Source organism: Semicossyphus pulcher, unplaced genomic scaffold, assembly GCF_022749685.1.
Source record: "Semicossyphus pulcher isolate SPU_LCO1_2020_fin unplaced genomic scaffold, fSemPul1.0.p SCAF_11, whole genome shotgun sequence".
Lineage (NCBI taxonomy): Eukaryota > Metazoa > Chordata > Actinopteri > Labriformes > Labridae > Semicossyphus > Semicossyphus pulcher.
The window spans coordinates 12,359,734-12,382,235 of record NW_027211615.1 but is presented as its reverse complement, the minus strand read 5'-3'; the positions used below and the strand labels follow the sequence as shown (position 1 = coordinate 12,382,235).

The 22,502-nt window shown below is 40.7% G+C and overlaps 2 protein-coding genes across 2 annotated transcripts in view; one reads left to right on the top strand and one right to left on the bottom strand.

Annotated features, from left to right (window-relative positions):
- Positions 1 to 4,663, bottom strand: part of mettl24 (methyltransferase like 24) — a 41,100-nt gene extending 36,437 nt beyond the window's left edge. The window contains exon 1 of the mRNA XM_069657258.1: positions 4,069 to 4,663. Within this exon, the coding sequence (XP_069513359.1) occupies positions 4,069 to 4,398 (330 nt within the window). The 5' untranslated portion in view covers positions 4,399 to 4,663. The remainder of the gene's footprint in view (positions 1 to 4,068) is intronic.
- A 5,835-nt stretch (positions 4,664 to 10,498) lies between these two features.
- Positions 10,499 to 21,834, top strand: slc22a16 (solute carrier family 22 member 16). The gene is made up of 8 exons (XM_069657466.1): positions 10,499 to 10,596; positions 11,812 to 12,288; positions 13,376 to 13,493; positions 14,863 to 15,424; positions 16,378 to 16,505; positions 20,151 to 20,260; positions 20,372 to 20,471; positions 20,629 to 21,834. Exons 1-8 carry the CDS (start codon positions 10,553 to 10,555, stop codon positions 20,809 to 20,811), a joined length of 1,722 nt encoding a protein of 573 aa, XP_069513567.1. The 5' UTR covers positions 10,499 to 10,552; the 3' UTR covers positions 20,812 to 21,834.
- The last annotated feature ends 668 nt before the right edge of the window (positions 21,835 to 22,502 follow it).

The following is a 22,502-nucleotide window of genomic DNA, read 5'->3' as shown; positions in this document are numbered from 1 at the left end:
CTACACAGCTGCTAGCATAGCTGTAGACTGTTATTGGTGGTTCTTGCTCTTCTCATCCAAACAGGCTAACAAATACTGCTCTTTCTCTTCCTCCCATGGCAGTAGCTAAGTGAAGAAGGCATAGTCATGGAAATTAGCATATTGCGTTATCTGGTGACTTCTTGTGACTTTCCGAGCTGCCTGCAGCTTCTTGACTCTTTCAAAGGGTTTTGAAGTTTTCTGCTTGAGAGATATAAAAATGTGTTGCAGTGTGAAGGTATTGTGTGTGTGCATGCGTCACTGTGATTTAACGGCAGTATTCAGTGTTAAAGTAAGGGGGCTGAGTGACGATGCACTGAGTCATCATCAGTGCATGCTGTGTCTGGTCTTCTCCATCTTCCTCTCTTTCCGTCTGGCTCTCTCTTTCTCTTCCTCCATCCCTGCTGCTGTAGTTTGGCCGAACACATTTCACGTCTGTCTATAATTTACCAACTCATCCTTCTCCTCCTTTACCCAGCAGGGGTAGAAAGCCTGCAAGAGGTAAATGATTAAAGAGGATGTGTGTGAGGGTATTTATGTGGATGCCTGACAGCTAAGAGATAAGATTTGCTTTAGATTGGTTATTACTAAAACAGACCCTCAGGCTCTCTCTCTTACACACACACACACACACACACACACACATTATAGAGGGGGAAAGAATCTGTCAGCAGCAGTCTGCCCTGTCACCTGTCAGCTTCTTAAACTAGTTTTGAAAAGAGCTTCGCCTTTCTGAATGATTTTGCTTCATTTCGCCCAAACAAAGCCTCAAAGCTAAAAATCCTTCACTTTTGACATTTTTTAAACGACAGAGAAGACAAACAGCAGCTGGTGTTGTGTTTGTAGAGCTGTGTCAACTTTAAGGGTTCAGTAGGCCGTAAAAATGTCATCAATCAGCGGCGTAATGTGTGATGAAAAATATCTGTAACTGATGTAATGAGGTCAGATGGTATTGGCACTGTCAACAAGAGAATGTAAAGTTTTATTTGTGTCGGAATAAAAGGTTGAGACACCAATAAAACTCTATATATACATGAATTGCATAAACATTTAACAGTAAATTATTACGATGAAATATAATGATAAAAATATTCTGGATTTTAAGCTGTCTGTGTAATTCTAATACAGAAAATAAGGGAGGTAATGTTTAAATGCAAGCATATAAAATGCACAATTTAATCATTTACACTTAACATGACACTGTAAACATTTAATACAGTTGGTGTATGGTCCTTGATTTGCTGATTTATAAAGATGATATTCATAATATTTTTAACATATAAAACAAGTCTTAAAAGTGTGCCGCAATAAGGTGTCGTTGCGCATTCAATGAATTGTTTTGTTTCATCTCTAATCATCTTTGAATACAGATGTTGTAACTTTTTACCTTAACTTCTGAAGGCTATTACCTCATGGGAGTGTAACATAGTGGCAACATTTCCACATCTATTTCCATTGGATTGCAGAAGTAGTCACCAAGATGAAGAACTCCAGTTACAACAGCTCATAAATATGTAATGGTGAGGTGCAGCTTACAGTTGTTCATGCTCCACAGCAACATAAAACTTTGATTTTTCTGCAATCTGTTGACAGTAGAAACAGCTGTAAAAGATGAACACCATGCAAGGTAACACTGCAGGGTAAACTGTAAACTGTTACAACTTTTGGGCCAAACTGATGCAACCCCATGACAAGCACCTTGTCTGGGAGGCTGAACAGACCCAATGATGTAATACAGACACTCTTTAACAGGAATACGAGAATGGTAGGATGCAGACTGATGGCTATAAGGCTTTTCAAAATGTTAATTTACATTAAGTATTAGAGCCACGTAAAAGAAAAAAAATCTAAGATTACGAGAACAAAGTGGTAAGAGAAAAATGTTGGAATATTATGAGAATAAAGTCCTAACAGAAAAAAAAGAATAAAGTCGAAATAATAAGAGGAAAAAATTGTAATATTTAGACAATAAAGTGGTAATAATATGAGAATAAAGTCGTAAGACAAAAATGTCGTAATATTAAGACTTTATTCTCGTAATATTACGAATAAAGTCGTAATAATGTAAGAAAAACGACTTAACAATTTATTATGTTATGAAGGGAAATATTAGAAGAGCAGCAAGCTGCACCAAAATTATCACTTTATTTTCGTAAAAATTACAACTTTTTTCTAATAAAATTATGACATCTTTCTCGTAAATGTATGACTTTGTTCTCTTAAAGTTGAGGTGAAATGAAAAATGTAATTTCAATCATTTTAGATCACATCCCCTGTAATTTTGTGCATGTATTCTTATATCAAAATCTGATCATTTTTTCTTCCGATAATGTAGGCTAGAACCAACCAATTTCAACCAATCAATCTGCAACATTTAGCCACAGAGCACCGAGAACGCTCGGTCAGTTAGCTAGCTACTGCGCTGTGGACAACGTCTGTCTACGCCCACTTCTCAACGATCAAATCAAATCCCTCTAATGATATGTCCCGCCTGCACATCCTGTTTCACTCGGAAATACGTCACGATACGGAAGCTAGATACTCTCGAAATGCCGTTTCAGCTCGACTTTAATATTATGACTTCGTTCTCGTAAAATTCCGACTTTATTCTCTTAATGTTACGACTTTATTCTCGTAATCTCAGATTTTTTTTCGCTTTAGTGTGGCACTAATACTTACTTACTAATTAATAACTGAGCTTCTACAGGAATGTTCTCTTTAGAACCTCTACTGCTGTTCATCACTATCACTGAAGGCATCCTCCTCATCTTCCTCACAAAGCCACAGCCCTTCTTTCCTGCACATTATTTCACCTGTGGTACATGAATAAGAGCTGAGAGTACAGCTAGCAAGGGAGCTAGAAAAATGAGTTGAAGAAGGTGGTAAAAAACGAGGGGAAATATGGGTTAGAAGTGGGAGGCGAGACTGAAGTTTTAAATTGAGACAGACAGCAGGGATGAAGGAGCAGGAGGGAGGATGAGAGCGCGGTGAACGAGGTAACATGACAGAAGGAGAGAGCAACAGTGATCTTCTTAGATGAAAGCCTAAAGCGAGAAAAAGCGAGAAGAGGTGTAAAGACGAGGAGTTAAATGGCAGCAGCAGCCGACATAGAAATTTCATCAGGGCCCCTCCAGGGCGTCTTATGTGACAAATTTTTTGTTAAGTACCAGGCAGAGTGAGCATATGGTGGAATGTAATATTGATGGCGCATGAGTGCCCATCTCTCTGTGTGGCATAACAGCCCTGCAGTGATTTCGTGGCATTTAAAACTCAGCGCTGTTACTCCTCAGTCTCTAGTTGGTTTAGCTCATTAAAGATTTAAAAAACAAAAGCGAACAAGCATCATTTACGCCAGAGTAACAGAAGGAAGAAATTTAGCACAGAGGAAGGCAAGGGGGGATTGAATGAGAGAAGAAAGCAAGGTCCAGGAGAGAGGTTTGTTGTGTGTGTGTAAAGGGTTGAGGGAAAGTGATACTGAAAAGGAACAAAAGGAAGATGATGGATGGAGGGATCAGATGTCAAAATAAAAGCTTGAGTAAATAGCTGAGTTGAGTGTAAAGGAAGATATAAAAGGCATGAAGAGACACAGAAGGAGGGACGTGGGAGTTTTGTTGACCCTGCATTTTGAGACAACCTTCACAGGTCAAAGGTCAAGCGCCTGGAGAGTGTATGTGTGTGTAAATAGCTGTGTTTGTGCAAGTGAATGGGTCTTTGTTAGAGCTGAGTATGTATAGATTTTCAACTGATGTATAAACAGCCAGAGGGGAAGTTAGTTTTAAACCTACACATGTTTAAATCCTACACATTTCATGCAGGTTTGTACTGATGGAAACCCCTGTGACAGACTTCTTTTTTCTCAAGGCGCTTATTGAACATGCATTGATTCTGCTGCCTGTTCTTCCTTCATCACCCTCCTGGGATTACCGAGCTTTAAGCCAGTGACTCACAGAGAAGCAGGGAAAGCTCCTTACTGAGCCGCTCTGTCTCCTACTACACTGATTCAGGATCAGATGCTCTTACAACAATCTTAACCGCAGCGTTTAAACATACCTTTCTGTGCGGGCGTGCAGGTGGGCAGCACGCCGGTGAAGGGTCCTCTTTGTCTTCATCTCTGTTCCTGTCCTTCTTTGGTGTACGGACGTAAGAGATTCTCCTTTTAAGGCTTCTGTCCTGCTTCTGTGCGCCTGCAGAGACCTGCTTGGTTCTGCCCTGTTGGGCCAACTTCTGGCTAGACAGGGTGGGACGTCCCAGTGCCAGGGGTGCAGGTGCTCCACCTGAACCTGTGTCTAGGTAAACATGAACGCACACACACACAGCTGTGAGCAGGATACCTAAACGCAGCAGCAAACCCCGGCTGAGTCGCTCCTTGCCCATGTCCATCCAGTATTATGGTTTGCTCTTTGCTTTTTCTATCCCATTCTCCCTCTTGTCACAGAGTTTCTTCTTCTCCTCTCTTCCCTTTCTTTTTTCTTCTCTTCTTCTCTCTCCTCGTCTTGTCCAGCCTCTCATTCCCTCCAGGTTCAAAGTCCACAAATACACCAAGACTAGAAAGTTAATGAACCACGAACATGTCAAGAACACCTCAGCTCATAAATGAACACACATGTGCTCCTGCATCGAATGATTTTCAGTGTGTGTATAAGTGTGTGTGTAAGTGTGTGTGAGTGTCATGAGGCTCTGCACACAGATCCAAAAGTACAATGTGTGCCGCCCTCTTTGAAAACTTTGGGAACTCCCTCCTCACACTCATAAGTCCCCCTTTTCCCCAAACACACACACGCCCCTTTAAATTGCTTTCTTTTTCTTTCTATCAGACTCTCATCACACACACACACACCCCTCTGTAGCTTTGCTCCCTCCCTGGGGTTGCCTCTCCCGCCCCGCAGACTCTCGGGTTACTGTGTAACTCTAGACATGGGCAGGGCCTGCAGCACGGGTCCATGCAGGTCCCTCTCAGCATCTGGGAACAAGTTGGATCACACACTATGGTAGAGTTTAGCCTGGATTTGCAGAGTGGATAATATTGGTTAGATTTTTTTCAAAGTCTAATTTTGTTGTATGGCTGCAAAATGTATGAACATGACCATTTGAGGCATAAAATGTGGGTACACAAATTCTTATCAAAGGGATTTTATCACTTTAGCTGGTTTTCATTTGCAATACTACAGAAATGTCCATATTTAATCCATACTTTCAGAGCCTGTGTGTCTTCTCCAGAACTGTACGCATCCCGACATTAATTTTCCTTTAACTAGCACTAAAAAGTTTTGGCAATAATGCCCCAAACAATTGATTTGTATGCTAACACAGGCCTCATTTTCTTCCCAAGTTCCTTCATTAACTTTGTCATTGATTTCCCCCAGAGACCGCTAAATCTGCTGTAATGTTTGAACAAACTAATAATCAGAGCTCCTTCTTGTGTGTCCGTTTATTAAATGTGTTATTGATATTTAAGACTAAGACAGCACACATTATTTATGGGGCCTGCCAAAGCAGATTATTTTTGGAGGGAGAAAAGCACCACTTGCAGTTTCACAGTTTCACTTGGATGGCAATTAGCTTCACAGAGCACCCTGACATAACTTAATCTTACCAAGGAACTGTATGATAATGATAAGGCTGTCTTCTTTCTGCTTTTTAGAATCAATGGACAACTTTTGCGCTTGGATATAATTAGCTCTCTACTGCCCCCTTTGGAGTAAATACTTTCACTGCCTCTTCGACTAATGAGAGCATGTAGGTACAAGCATTTAATTTTGATTCGATATTGCAACTCACTGAACTGAATCAGACCAGACTTACATTTGTGAAAGCAAGATTGAGTTGGAGAGAGACATAGTGACAGAATGGAATATATTGTAAATACTAACAGACTAAAATTAACATATCCCTGCACATGGTTTGACATATATGCAGAGTTGTACTCTGTTGGAGTTATGTGTGGATAAATGACAAAGAGAAACTAAGTTAAAGAACTGCTGTTTGTCTTAATGGATTAAAGTCAGTGTGAAAGGTTTGTCATAGTGGCATTACTGCCTCACATTACTGTAATGTGTCACCAAGTAATATATTACTGCCCAATGTGGTGCTAACAAGTTAGCATGCTAACACGCTAAACTAGGATGGACAAACAAGTACTCCTACGCCTGCTTAACATCAGCATGCTAGCATTTGTCTGAAAGCACATTAGCATGCTAACAGTTTAAGAGCTTATAAAGCTGCACGTGGTTGCTAGCATAGCTGTAGTAACAGTAGCACTCCTAACAAAAGCAGAAGTGAACTGTAGGAAGCATAGTTATGCATATTAGCATATGGCTTCATTTGGTGACTTTCTGAGCTCTAAGAAGTTTGTTAATTATTCTAAGCTTTTAATGGTTTTCAGTTTAAGAAATTTAAAAATGAGATGTTGATGGTTTACATTACCATTCAGGTCATCTTTTTGTGATGGGAATGTATCTGTTTTCTGTTTTCATAAATGTATTCTACACTTGGAATTCTTCTTGTACAGTAACATTAGCCGCAGCTAAAGCTTACTCATTTAAAAGCAATTGAAAGTATACGTGGGACTCGACTTGGATCTGAATGATAGATGCCATATATGTAGAAAATCTCTGCTGCCCCCCAGTGGTTAGTCGTGAACACCCATCACCTCCATATGGAATGGATTACAACATAAAGTGAATGCTAGAAGTGATGTAGGCCACTCTGTAATTTAACTGGTGCTGGAAGCAATGAGAGGACCAAGAAAGAATGCACCCTGTTATTCTGACTGTGAGGCATTCATGCAGAAATTAAGCAGAGCAAGAACACATGTGAAAATAGGCCTATTATTCACTACGTCTTGGGTTTGAAAGGCCCAACTTTTAATCTGAAAAATTGACCTAAAGGCTGAAGAATCAGGCTGTCAGACACATGTTGTGTCAAAAGAAACCGCCTTTCTGTTGTAGCCTTTCTTAAATTGAACACAGATTTTTTTCCTCTCTTTGTAGACTGCTTTACACACATTGCAATGATTTGTCGGGATTTGGCTGAAATCCACTGCCACATGGCACGCTAACGTGTCTAGCCTCTTTTTGACTTCCTCTTCTCTCCTTTCCTGTCCTGTCCATTCCTTTCCTCTCCTCGAGTGCACAGGTCATGTAAACTTGATCCTTGGTTCCTCTTTATTTAGCACTATGTAGAAGTCAGTACAGAGGTCAAAGAGAGGTCAGGCAGAGGCCCCATGTTTACTCGAGAGATTGACCAAATACCATTAAGGGCATTGCTAGCAAGTTAGCAGTTGGAGACATATCAGCAGAAAAATCTTAGACGTTACTTAATATGGCTCAAACACCCGAACTACAAAAGAAAAGTGTATATCCAGATAACACAGTCACAAATGTGTGTAGGCTATAAAAAAGATGCGAGGTGCAGATACAGGTCAGAAAATTCCTCTTAAGCTTTAGGAATCCAAGATAAATACTTCAGGTTACTTGCAGGTGGGATGAACTCAACGCTATCTTATAAACAAACAGTGGGACCTCTGATAGTAATGTGGTGTATGCAGGTTTCACAACGCGTCAAGTAAAACTAGATTTAACTGGATTGAAATAAGTGGAAAATATAGGCCTTTTTTTGGGCAGGAGAAACACACTCAGAGCCGGACACACTTACTTATGCTCGCACGGTGGGAAGCAGCCATTTGTGACAGCAGCAGGTGAGTGTTGCGTTTGTCTGCGGCCCAAAATACCACACACACATGCTCACAAAAGTCACAAAGTCTGATAGATAAATGCACACATTCACACTCTCCTAAAAAGCTACAATTACTGATGTAGCCTATAAGATATACCTTATAATACATAAGCTATATATAAGTGTAATTAGCACCCCAACGTGCCAGCTCTACTTGCACTATCTGAGTTATGGCATAGGCATCTGGTTGTGCCATAAATCAGTATCCTTTTACGCCATACACTTCTCGTAACATCCACCTTTTATGGGATACAAAAAAAAAAACACAATTTGGAGGCCAAAAAGGCTGATTAAGGTCAAAATTTGGTTTAATTTCCCTCAAGAAACACAAGTCACATTCAAGATTTATTGTTGTTTAGAGGTTACACCTAAATGATAGTTTCCAGCTTCTACTCTCTGTGTAAGCCGTAAGTCTGCCTGAATAACCTATATCAGTCTTACCCCTACTGTTTGATTATCCCCCATTGGACAAAGTGGAGCAGATGGCACGTCAGAGTGATGGCAAAAGCAAACACTGTCATCGTTTGAAGTCTTGCTGAATCCAGCCAAAACAAGGTACAGTAAGTCAATACAGCCACGACCCCTGCACATATCAATAATTAATCAAAGGCTCCAATAGGAGCAGCTGCAGAAACAGCTACCAAAGAGAGGTTGACTTGAGTATCAAGATGGTTTAGCCTGTGGTTTTTGGGATGTTGAGTAAGTGGGAATGTCGTATCAAACTGAATATTTTGAGGATATTCGGCTACACCCTGTTTGGAAATGTCACCTTTGGTTCCAGAGGAATGTGATGCATCTCTTTTTGTATTTCTGACGTTTCACAGACTGCACAATTAAATGACTACTCTTAAAAAATAACAAGCATAAATTTGATAACCAGAAAGAATTTGTTTATGCACACAGTGGTTGACCATTTTCACACGGCGGCCATTTTTCTTTGACATCTCTCTCAGGGTGGGAAGCTATAAAGCTGTGATAATGTAGTACTACTCTATTCCAGGTTGTAAATAGTATAAATGTAGGAATACTGATATTATTTCACTGCTTCTAGATTGATCAGCAAACTAAAGACAATCAGCAGGGACATCTGGCCATATTTCGAGTTTAAACGTCATGTTTGATAACACAATAACTACCATAACACAAAAGCTAATGTTAGCTTTTAGCTACTTTCTAGCTAACATTACCGTTTGCTAGGGAGTGGCTGAATGCTAACATTACCACTTTATACATGATCGTAGTGTAAAACGGTATGACATAAAAGGCATTAATTTCTAGCTAATGGTAATGTTAGCTAGGAAGTGATTGAATGCTAACATAAGCTGTTGTCTGACGGTACAATTCCCAACATAAATATAGGCTCCAACCTGGAATACAACAATATAACAGTATTTTAACTTCCATCCTAAAAGTGACGTTAAAGGTAAAGATACAAATTCCTCTTGTGGTCATCTCGTCTTGTAGTTGTAGCCCTGCTTTACAGTGAGTAAAAAAAATGGCAGACAGTAAGAATGCATACAAATTTACAAATCCGTCCCCACAGATTGCAAATCAGCGGGCACGGATTATAAACGGTGCACACAGATTTGTAAAGAAAAAAAAAACAGATTTACACATGGCTCTTTTTTTTTTTTCTCAGCTGACACCAGGGGGTCACCGTAAATGCATGTTGTTGAGTAGACCTATAGCTGTGACCTTGAGATGATTACAAACTCAGCTGCTCATTACTACTGGTCTGTAGTTGTAAACGCCAGGTATGTTTAGCAGCTGTCCTTTTGATTGGCTTTGGAAAAGGTTAATCCTGACAGGGTAACACCTCAGATGAAATATGACTTCATGATGTCAGGGCTAGCTTGTTAATTTTATGCTAGGTATAGGACCATTTCAGAATAAACAGACTGATACTGTCTTCGTCACAGTATATGTGCTCATAATTGGCTCTAATTGGATGAAAGGACCCATGTAAACTCTTTAAAAGGAACAACTTAACATATATATTTCGCCCAGAGTTTTGCCTCTTAGGAAAACAGCTGTACCTGCTGTCTGAGAGAATATCTGCAGACATTACTCAGGGCTTAAAAACAAGTGAACGGAAACTGCTCGTTTTCAAACAAAAATGACTATCTTATCATTTATCATCAGTATTCTTATAAGATAGACGAGAACAAATATAACTTGTATCTGTAATTTGTAAGTGCACCCCACTAAACCCAACTTCTACTCTTGATTGGATTACACAGTAGGCCTATGTAAAAAAAAAAAAAAGTTTGTGAGGCTTCTGAAAAAGCTATCAGGAATCATTGATGTCGCTTTAGATGTTCTGTAATCAGTCATAATAAACTGGCTTTCATTGAGAAAACACTTTCCATGATTGCTTCATTGAAGGAGAACGAATGATGTAATCAAGGACGCAGTAAAAACCACTAACAGGGCCAATTCCTGTCAGAACAAGAAGTCTCTTTTATCGAAAGAGATAATTAAAGCAGATTTATTCAGAGGTCAAAGAATAAAATTCAAGCAACAAAAACAACTTTAGATTGCATTCATTCTCTGTGCCGTTTCAAAACATCTCCATCTCCACCCAAAGCGGTTTTTTCCCCCCGAAAGTTTAGCGGTTTAAAATGGACCCCTCGTTTGTATGTGTTTGAAAATGCGTGTGCGAGTGCACGCGCCCCTCCTACCCTCACTCCACTCACTGAAAGCCACACTTCAGTATGATTTGGCATTGAGGGGCTCAGGATCCGCTGCCTGCTGGGAGAGACGCACCGGGAGCCTCGAGGCACAAAGTCACCGTCAGAAAATGACCGTCGAGAGGATATTCGACGAACTCGGACATTTCAAAAGGTACCAGACTTACTAAGTTTGCATATTTGCTTTGTTTTGTGAGTCTATTTGTGGTGGTATGAAGTTGGGCAGCGCTCGTATAGCCTACTAACGTTTTAACGTCTAAAGTTATTTTTAATCAAACGTACTAATGCGTTTTTAAGTACAAACATTTAAAACACCAGATAGTTTTATGTTACACACAACTGGCTACTTGTGGACAATTTTAGCATATTCTTCTACCACATGGTAGTGCTTACTGAGGGCTGAGTCCTCATTTTTGTGTCCGCGTGTTTTTGACAAATAACAAATTAACTACAGTTGTTATTAGAACGGCATCTTGGTTAGAAGTGCACGATTAATCACATTTTGTAAAAAAAAAATAAATAAATGTTGTGCTGAGAAGTTAAAACCGCCAGGAAGTAACTTGCAACATTATCTTCAGTAACCAAAAGTGCTGAATTATTTTTAATTCATTCACATCATGTAGGCGTTTTCTCACAAGGAACATATAAACTAGGTTTTTGTGCAGTTTGTCCTTTTGTGTCTTTGCTTACCCACACTTGTTTTTTGTAGCTGAAAGAACAATTGCAAATGTAATGTACGAAAATGTACAATACTTGTAAGGGCAATTTTACTTGTCCAAAGCATCGCCCCACTTGTTTTAAAATGCTTATTCAAACGTATATAGTTTTTATTTTACCTTTTTAAACTAATCACTGTATGTTTGACGCAAATGGCTGCATTTTACATGGATGAAAAATTAATTTATTAAAGCGCCTGTGAGGAACTTTTAGTTTGTGGACAAAGCCATACCTCTTATCTCTTTGCTGATTTTGTCTTGTACATGCTTAAGTGGTGGTTTTTAACAAAAAATCTCACCCTGCTTTCTTTAACAGTCATATCACTCACTTTAAGTTTTTGCAGTGGAAAATGTAAACAAAGGCGTGTAGTTAATCGCTTTGTCTGACACCTACCCCCCCCCAGCAGTTTCTGGCATTAAAAATAACTATATAGAATTAATCAATCTTGTCGCTGATGGTCTGGTTTGCTTTTGTAGGTCATATAGAGTAATCAGAATAGATTTCAGTCTGTTTCATAACCATCAAAAATTTCTCACAGGAGCTTTAAAGGATGTGATGTTTCTGCAGTTTACTTTGCTGCCATGCCATATAAAATAACCTCCTCTTCAGCTCTGGTGCCACCATATGTTTAATGCATCTTCTTTCTCTGCAGGTTTCAGAAATGTCTGTACTTTGCAGCAGTCTTCCAGGCCGTAGCCTGTGGGATCCACTACCTAGCCTCTGTCTTCTTAGTGGAGACGCCAAACTTTGTGTGCAGCATACCCGACAACATCACAGAAGTCCTGTACGGTAACCTGACAGCATCGAGTCTAACGGACATCCTGCCGGACTTTAAGTCAGGGACCGGACCCTTGGTGGTGAGGACGGCTGAAGGAGAGCAGTGGGAGCTCAGCCGGTGTCGCTGCGCCCTGCGCATCAACCCAAAAGACTTCACGTACGACTTTGATGGCAACAAAACAGTGAAAGCCTGCGATGAGAACTTTGTTTACGACCACACTGAAGTTTACCAGAGCATTGTGACAGAATGGGACTTGGTGTGTGAGAAAGAGTGGCTGGCCAAGCTGTGCCAGCCCACCTTCATGCTGGGGGTGCTGATCGGAGCGCTGGTGTTTGGGGACGTCGCTGACAGGTGAGCAGAGGCCGCAGGATGGAGGAGGAGACATTGTTGCACTTCTCTCTCAATGTTTTGATACTGTTATCTGGCATGCTCAGTGGTTGATGTGTGAGCACAGGACTGAATGTATCATCAGTAGCATGAAGCATGTGGGAAAGAGATGTTAAGAGTGACAGTCAGGCAGGAAAAGTGGATGGTCAGGTGACTTGGCAGCAGATGTCCTGCTAAGACTGAAGTGGTCAGCATGTAGAAGACTTTAGCCTGATAGAGTCATTGTTTCTTTGATGTCCACTTAACCATCTTATTAAAAAAGGACCCCACTGATAGAGTGAAAATAAGTGCTGATGACAGTGTTATTATTATGGATGGGTTAATCATCATCACACTGTATCTGCTCTTAGGTTTTTATCCAGCATGTCATACGGTTATATTAACCTTTAAAGCAGAATCTCAGTGGCCTAAACGTGATCCCGAGATTCACAGTTCTGATGAACGGGACTAATTACTTTCTATGCAGAACGCCGCGGTAATCTCAGTCCTCATGTGTTACGTGAGGTGGTAATAAGTGTGTGTATTCCCGTTATCAGCTGCACCTCGTCCCGGTGCATGTTAGCGCTGTGGCTACATAAACAGACCATTCACAGAGCGGACGTGCCGCGGACTGTTTACGTTTAACGGCTAGAGGAAGTAAGAGACGGTAAGATTTTGTTTTAAAAAGTTACTCTCACGGGCTGATCACGCTAATTAAACACATTTGAACAGCATCAGTAATGGTAGGTAACATACTCAATAAATCTATTACTACTTATTCATGCGGGTGTAAGAGTTGTATTTTGGTCTATTTTTATGAGTTTATAATAGTTCCACAATTGAACACATATTCATTAATAAGAACCCTTACAGAGAAAGAAAATTTGACGTTAAAATAATACCAAAATAACAAATTATTTCAGGGCCAGTGGTTTTAATGGCAGGGCCAGTGAATTTGTAAAGTTACTGGCCCAGAGTGCCAGTGGAAAATTGTGCTCATCGTCGACCCCTGATTAATGCTTTCTCTTTATCAATATCTATCACACAATCTCTGTCTTTCTTCCTCCTCCAGAGTCGGTCGTGTGAGGATTCTCATGATCACCAGCCTCTGTCAGTTTGGACTGGGCGTAGCTGTAGCCTTCTCAGGAAACTACTATTTCTTTGTGGTTCTTCGTTTCCTCCTTGCCATGGTAGGTTCAGTTTCAGATGTTCTGTTCCTGTGCTTCTGTAGTGTCTGTGAAGGCGTCCCCATATATGACTGTTCTTGCATGATATGGTCGGTGGATTTGGGGGAATGTTAAATGTATTAATACCCACAGAACCCAAAGATGCATAATGTTCCAATTTCACTCACTAATGTCACTAATGTTCTCTATGATTATGTATTAGGAGCCACATCCTGTTTGTCATATTGCAGCCAAGCCAACATGCAAACCAAAGACAGATGTTTGCTCCAGTTGTGTTCGATAACAATGTACCTATAAGAGTGTGACTTGTGTGTGTATACTGCATTTCTGCCCCGTTGTGTATGTTTTCAAACTATTTACTTTGTAAAATAACTCAAATTTGGCCAAAACTGTTTGATCATATAGTTATAGCTTATAAAATGTAAACATTACTTTATATCTTGCACATCAAATCAGGTCCAACAGTGTAGTTCAAGTTAATGAAATTACGCCCATGTTTAAAGTAGGCAATGATGAGGAAACAGTTAGTAACAGAGTGTCTTAATTGCATCATGGTTTGTTTATCTGTACAAAGTTAGAAATGATATGTAACAACATGTTTACTATGCAGGGGAAGGGAGTCCTAACAGTTGGGAGTCCACATGGCAGTAAAGTTGTGCTGAAAGTGCCTCGACAGCCGCTCCACTGTTTCTCTCCTCCCTGCCTTCTACCATCCCCCCCGTCCTCCTCGGCTACAGCTGTTGTTTTTCACATCGAATCAGACTCCAGATAGTGTACGCTCATACCGCACTGCCGCATTTAACATAGAGCAGGTCCGCTCTTAGAAGACTTACATTCACTTTTAAATCATCCTGGGAATTTTGCATGCAAATGGAAAGAAGGGGACAGCGTGGACAGATTGGGCAAGAAATAGTTACAGCAAGACTCTTTGAAGTCTAAAGGCTGAATGGACTCATTGTTTTCTTTTACAAATCAGTTTCAGTTCATAATCATTAAATTCCCCCCTGCTCAGTTATATACACTCTACTTATGTTTGCTAAAATGTAAGCAAACTTAATATAATCGTAATTTTATGACCCTTTTCTACTTGTAATTCTCTTATATTTAGCTTTGTCCTATAGTTGCCTTTTGTGGCCACACTGGCTGTTACAAAAGCTAAATTTGTGCACTAAAGGAAAGACAAGCACCATTTAAGAGCCCTAAATACTTAACAACCGGACACTGTGCTTTCTGTGGCAACAACACTGACACCAAAAGCTCATAAATGCAGTTAAGCACCTCATTGTTCACTTAATATTGCACGCATGTGCATTAAACATTTAATTTCCTCCTTTCCTTTTCCTCCTTTGATCTTCTCCGTTGCCTCCCACAGGTCTCCAGTGGCTACCTCGTGGTGGTGTTTGTCTACGTGACAGAGTTCACCGGCATCAAGGTGCGCACATGGACCTCCATGCACGTGCACGCTGCCTTCGCTGTCGGCATCATGGTGGTGGCTCTGACCGGCTACCTCGTCCGGGTCTGGTGGATCTACCAGATCATCCTCTCCACGTGCACCTCGCCTTTCCTCTTCTTCTGCTGGAAGTTCCCCGAGACGCCCTTTTACCTGATGGCAAAGGGCCGTTACAAGGACGCTCAGACCCTGCTGGACACGATAGCCCGCGTCAACGGCCTCGAATGCAGGTTGAAGGTGGAGGAGCTGATGGAGCCGGAGGAGAGGGAGAACGGCAGAGCTCTGCTGGAGGAGTCGGAGGAGAAGCCGCCGTTGCAGACGGAAAAGAAGCTGTCTATCCTGGATCTGTTCGGCAGCTGGAGGATGGCGGGCCGTACATGCACAGTGTGGGCCATCTGGTTCATTGGAAGCCTGGGCTATTACGTCTTCTCTTTGGGCTCGGTCAACCTTGGAGGAAACCAGTACATTAACCTCTTCCTTGCTGGTAAGTCAGAGGCTGATGAGTGTCACTTTGCATAGAAAAGCAGGATGTAGATGTCACGTATAATGCAACTTTTGTACTATATGTAAATGAAGAGTGTGCTTGTGTCTGTATGTGTGTTTCAGTGAAGTGAGTGAAAAGAGAGGCTGGGGTTTTTTCAGGTAGCCCAGTCAATCTAATAACAGATCTACCTCTCCCATGTAAACAAACAGGCCTCTTAGCTCAGTCCAGCCTTGTTTACCAAGCTGAGCAGGGTACTATTTAAAACTGTCTTGAGTATCACAGCTTTAACGCTACATTTTTTAATGTTTGTGCTTAAAATGATAAAATGTTATCCTCATCTAGGGTTTAATATAAGTTGGGAAAGCAGTGAGGTGAATTATGTTCTCCATTTTGGCTTTGTTTACTGCTCTGTTTCTAGTATTAAAATAAGACGGAGAGCAATTATGAGAACCCACAGCTCCTAATCTGCAACTTAATAGTTTCCTCGAAGTTCTTTTATCTAATAAACAGAATGAGATTTGTACTGTAATAAACATTTTGTTAAACAAATCATGAACGGATGTAGGGCTTGTGTAATGTTGTTTTGAAAGCATGGAGTCGTCCCAGACATATTGCCTTGTATAAACATTAAAGCTGTTATTTCTCAGAACTGCATAAATATAACATTTGGAACTAGGAATGTTTGGGAACTACTTAGCATCAATTAAGTGGATGATATACAGCATTTGCACAAAATGTACATGTTTCTTTTTTCCTCTTTATACTTTAACTTACTGTATACTACATGTTTAATCTTCACTTATATAACTTCCAAGTACAGTAGAGCGCGTCTTCGGAGGCTGAACTTGACCAGCGTTTGGCATGCAGGTTATTTAGGTCCCACAGATAGAATGTCTCTCTGTCAGGGTCACGATAACCTCTGACCAAGAGCTGTTATGATTGGTTGTGTCCAGGTGCAGTGGAGCTTCCCTCTTATCTTGTTGGCTGTTTTGCAATGGACCGGATTGGCAGGAAGAAGACTTGCGCCCCAGCTCTGCTCCTGGCCGGGGTCGCCTGTATGCTCATCATTGTGGTGCCTCCTGTACGTATACAGAGTGTGATTTGTGTGCATTTTATTGTGTGGCTTTTTTAAATGCATCAACAGTTTGGGGTTATAAACCTTCAGTTAGAAATTGTAATACTCAATTGTCCAGATCCAAATATATACTTGTATCAACATAATAATAATTTGCAGTTTTCCTTCAAAGCAGGGTTGTGAAATCTGATTGGCCACCCCAGGTGCCATCACATAAAGTCTGTTTGTTTGAGACATATCAAACAATCCGCCTGATTGGTCAGAATTTCCACCATTCAGCCCATATTTCTATTTCCTCGTCACTCCCCCATGTTACTCCTCTACTCATCTTGCTGCCTGGCTGTGTGGCTGTCTCTGCAAGTGTCAACATCCATTAACGACCCACAATGCACAGCTTTTTGGTTTGCTTCCTATATTAGGTCCTACTTTGTCTCTTTATGTTCACACCTGAATCGAACCGGACCGTGGTTCGTTTGGAAACGGACCAAGACCCATCTTTTCTGGCGGACCATGGTCCGGTGGTTTGGTCCGCACCAGAGTTCGAATGTGTGTTCTCAACTGTCCAATAGAACTGGACTTTCCAAGTAGAGTCTGAAACAAAGCTGTCAGGTGTGACAGCACCACTAAATTATTAGGTATTTGCCCAGTCAGAGGCGGGACTTATGTTCAAATCCAGTCATTGGGCTGTGCTGTGACAGGCTGATATAAGCTTTTGGGACATTTCAATGAAGCACATTCGTTTGTACTTACTGTGGTGACTTTTTTGAAATATATTTTCTTTGAGTCCTTAAAGAATGAAGCATTGTGTTTGCATCTGTATGGCAACACATTGTTGTGTTAAAGAAATACATCATCTGTATGGTACTTTCATGCATGAAGTAGTTTAAGTCGATTTGAATAGTTTGGACAGTAAATAAATGTGTGCGTGTGGACACATTCGTCATGCTACCCCTGCATAAGTCAGTGCCCCAGTTTGGCCACACAAGTCAAAAAGGTCTGAACACGCCGGTGCATCAGGGAATGCTAGCAATGCTGATTTTATCCTGTTCTCACAGTGATCTGTAGGTGTTATCACTTGAATGTTTGGACGCAGCTGTAGACTGTGGTGTTGGGAGCTGTGTGAAAGGACACAGGAACAAGGTTACTGTAATAAAGGGTTATTTTAAAGTATCTCTGAGCTGGAACGACCTGTTTGGACCCCTAGCTCCTGAGTTTGCTGTCTTGACACTGCAGGGGGTGTCAGACCACTGTTGCTGTTGAGCCCCAGCTGATACACAACACATGCAGTCCCCATTTTCTGTGTTCTGAGCTCTGACCCACATTAGCGCTGCTTATGGTTGGCCTGGCAAACACCTGCTACGTAACGTCCAAGTAAATATGACCTCTGACATTGACAGCCATTCTGAACTGAGCGGTCAACAAACAGAGTTGACACAGTGAGCTGAAAAATAGCTGAATCGGAGACAGAAGGGACAGCAGTGACAGAGTCATCTATGTAGCTGTATTTTTCTTTTGTCCTCTCTTTGTGTCACTGTTGGTGCATATTCTCCAGAAAGACATGCTTACATACACTGTACAGGAAAACTGGACAAATATGTGGGCAAGCTCTTACACGACTACATATGAAAGAAGAGGACAGGACCTAGCTAGCTTGGCAATATTCAGTGTTGAGAGAAGGATAGCTTATCTTAACTTCTCATCCTTCCTTTGTTGCTTCACTTTGCTGATAGTTCCACTTTTTATGCAGTACAGCTTTTTGTACACTTCCTCGGCCATTGGTGTGAAACTCTTCATAATATCTCAATCAGTGTGTTTTTGTTGCTAGGTGTCTATTTATCTCCTGATGTGCAGAACATACAGCAGGTCTGATTTCATTAATATTTCTATTATCTAAAGGTATTGTTTGCCATTTTAAGAAATTAGCGTTTTTTGCTAAAGTGCTCAAAGCTAGATTAGAGGATTGAAACTTTCATGGCTATGTTGTGAATATGAAGCTACAGCCAAAAGCCGTTAGCTAAGGGAAACAGAGGGAGACAGCTATTTTGGCTCCGTCCAAATGTATACCAGCACCTTTAAAGCTTACCAGTAAAAACATTAAATCTTATTGTATTATTCCATACAATAAGAGGAAAAACACCAATTTATTGGATGGAAGCAATAAGCAAAAGCTTAATAATTCTCTCTCACTACTAAGCTAAGCTAAGTTAGGCTAACAAGCTCCTGATTCAGAGGTTCTTACCAATCTGTTAGTGTAACTTTCAGCAAAATACAAACCTCCAAAAGTCTAACCTTTCCTTGAAAATACATATTCAATATTCTTGGAATATATCATCTATTCACTCTCTTGAAAGATTAGTTAAGATTGAAAAAACAGAAATGAAAACATTCTTTTCTCATGGTTACAACTGATACTGACCATTCCTTCCTCTTACTCCACTTTCCTGCATTGCTACCATCTCTCTCTCTGCTGTACTGAGCTGTTTTAAGCCTGCACTTGTTTAGATTAAGCTTTTTGATTTGTCCGATAATTTTTCACCTTTAAAAGTGTTTCACTGAGCTTCCTTCTTATGCTATTACTTTTTAGCAAACATGGCATCGCTCAAATTCTATAGATCTTTCAATGTCTTCTTCTGTTTGGGGCCCTGAGTTTACAGTAGAGTCTATCCTTACTTGTTAAGCACGTTTCTTTATAAGTTTATGAAAAGGTGAAATACAATCCTCGTAGTGAAAATCCCATTCTGTCTCACATGCTTCAGAATGTACTGGACTGGTACAGTCTCCCCTTTTTTACTCTGGCTCCCCTGAGACACACATAACCTCTCTGAGTTTTCCTAAGAGCGCTGTAAGCACACCATTATAGCTCTCTTGCTATCTCTTGCACATGATTTAAAAAACCCCTCCTGCCTCCTCTGTTTACTCAGCATAGAAATTAGATTAGTTGTGTTGACATTCAAAGGCTGTGTCATCAGCCATGTGTGTGTGTAATACTGCTAGTTACATGCAAACACATCATGGCACCGACTGTTAAACACCAAAGTTGTTGAAGTAAATTAATTAATAGTAAATACATCATTGCAACCATAAATATTTGGATTGTTTTAATTATACAGTTGTAAGTGCCATTCAAAGTTATGTACAGTATGTGGTGTATAACAGGCCGTGCAGAACTTTATTCCAACTGTATTGTTCACACACATGAAATGCATGCATGTTCAAATTTAAAGCCTCCCATTCTTTTTATTATGTGCACATTTAATCAGTATAGATGACGTACCTGCAGTTAGTACTGACAAACAGAATGAGCACTTGCATAAAGAGACATTTTGAGTGACTGATGGAGCAATCATTCCTTACGTTTATTAGATCACTGAAGAGAAAATGTGTTAAATCAAGAGTCCATGCTGTTGGTTAAAGCTTGACTATAAGTGGAGTGGCCGGTGTAATGAAAAGTCTTAAGGTCAAAGGTCAAGTGTTTGTATTTTCGTTTATAATGAAATCAGCTGTAACATAATTTACTGGTTAAGGATCTTCCAGCGATGCACAAGTTGTGCGCTTCCGAAGTGACCTGCAAAACTACAAACAAACTGTGTATACGTTGAAACATTGTCCAACTGACTTCCTTATCATCTCCTATTGCCCATTTTCACACAGGACATTGATGCGCTCGCCATTGCTCTGAGCATGACAGGAAAGTTTGCTATCGCCATTGCCTTTGGTCTCATCTACCTGTACACCTGTGAGCTTTACCCGACAATCATCAGGTGAGAAAGACTAAATGAAAACACATGCAGCACCTGGAAGCAGGAAGAGATGTTTGTGCAGTTTACAGTGAGTGATACTTTGTGTTGCGGTGGTCCTCATCTCCTTCTCAGGTCTCTGGCGGTGGGTAGTGGCAGTATGATGTGTCGTGTTGGCAGTGTGGTGGCGCCATTCTGTGTGTACCTGGCTGACGTCTGGATCTACCTACCTCAGGTAGGCTGTAAAAGTTCTCTTTTGGCTGGTTATCTCATAACAAGATATCAATAACCTGTTTTTACCTTGTGCATTATATCACCTTTCTCATTAGATCCTGGCAGCAAATCATATCTCAACTAATTAATTTTCTTTGTTTATCATAACCCCTGTGTAGCTCATCGTGGGAATCCTGGCATTCATTATCGGAGTGCTGACGTTGTGTTTGCCCGAGACCCTCGGCAAACCTCTGACAACCACCCTGGAAGAGGCTGAAGCTTTAGGACGCGAGCCCAGCAAGAAGAGCTCGGGCCTGGGCAGTAAAGATGCTGAGGACGGGTTGGAGATGAAATCACATTAAGCCAAGACCAGAGTTACACATTGCTGGAAAAACCAGAGAGACTCACGGAGAGAAGCTTTGAAGGAAAGAAATGAAGGAAAAGAGAGGAGGTGGCAGCCATCATTGTTTTATTGGATTGGTGAAAAAAATGAAGGAAAACAAATCTTTGTTCAGAACTTGTTGAAATGACGTGTTTTATTCTGCAAAATGACCAACAGTTTGGTACTTCAAGGGTCCTTGGACATTACACAAACACTCCTGCATGCAAACAGGTCTCATTAATGTTACAATCAGTCACAGATGGGGTGCAATCTATGAATTCACTGCTCGAGGAAAATCACGTGCGATGTGTTTGCTGCGTGTGTCCAAGACCAAGGAAACATGAATGATACGAGGACTTCAGTCACTTCAATAGAAAACACATATTGCAATACATCCCAGTTCCAAGATCCAATAACTAGAATGCTTTATCCTAAAGTGCCTTTTTTTAATTCACAAATGACCATCACAGCATTTAAACTCATTTATTTAAATCTCAGGGCATCCACGTTTAGATATCACTGTGAAACAATCCTTTTTACTTTTACTCTCATTTGTAAAAGTATCCTCAATCCTGCGATGGCTTAGCTTTGTTTTCTAATGTGTGTGTGTGTGTGTGCGTGCATGCGTGTGTTAGTAAGTACAATCATTGTCGTCTTAGTTTTCTACATTCTTTTTCTGTTTAATCATGATACTGGACACACTGACGGAAATGTATACACAGTTATACTACATTACTGTATGTTCAAGAGTCGATATGTGAGCTCCAGAAGTTTGGACCAAAGGCAGCAGTGAAACAGCGGTGTGGGGGAGCTGTACTCGCCTGCTTTGCAATATTGTAGTACACTACTAGCGTGTTGTTGTTTCATATCAAAGCCGAGTGTGGCGATTTATTTTGAAGGAGAACAAAAAATCATGACAATCAACTGGAATCAGTACCAGTGATGAAGTACTCAGGTTCAGTATGTAATTCTGAACTGTTTTATTACTGTATTATTTGTATTTCATTATGAAAGAATAAATTAAATCCAAAGTTGTTGGCCTCTTTATTACTTAAGTACACTCAAATATATCAGCTGCAACAAACTGTACTTCTACAATGACACAATCGTATCTCTTCTTCTCCCTCCGATGGCAAACCGGAGGGTTCATTTAACCTGTTGCTGGAAAGTAGGGAATCTATTTTTGTCATACGGAGAATATGGAGCAGAACTGGCGACGGCCCATGAACACTAACAGCTTCCTATTCGCTGGTCGGAGAGGAGGTCCCATTACCACAGCACAGCTCCCTCTGCTCCTCCCAACACATGAATAAACCCTCTGTGTTCAACTCTGGAGAAATCGCTGCAGATGCATGAGCAGTGTACTATAGTATACTGCATGTGTTTGTGTGGATAGCTAAAAGGCTAATAATAAGCACCCCACTTGAACCTTGACAGTTTTGCTAATGTGAACTTCCAGTTCTGTCAGGTTACTGATGCCTCTTAATGTGTGTTGTTATTATTGGACACCAGCGAGAGACTGTGTCAGGAATTCCCCCGTCTGTTTGTGTGTGTGTGTGTTCTTGTCATTATATCTTTGTGAGGACTGTTCACTCATGGCATGTCAACAGGGGACCAGACTGAAATAGAATGACAAATAAGGAAGCATGGCTTCTACTGTAATAAAGACAC

Bases quoted from the DNA above. Each gene is read 5' to 3' on its own strand.
- slc22a16 (XM_069657466.1), top strand. From the start codon at position 10,553: ATGACCGTCGAGAGGATATTCGACGAACTCGGACATTTCAAAAG. The intron at 12,289-13,375 runs GTGAGCAGAGGC...TTCCTCCTCCAG, and splicing joins TTTGGGGACGTCGCTGACAG to AGTCGGTCGTGTGAGGATTC. The intron at 15,425-16,377 runs GTAAGTCAGAGG...GGTTGTGTCCAG, and splicing joins CATTAACCTCTTCCTTGCTG to GTGCAGTGGAGCTTCCCTCT.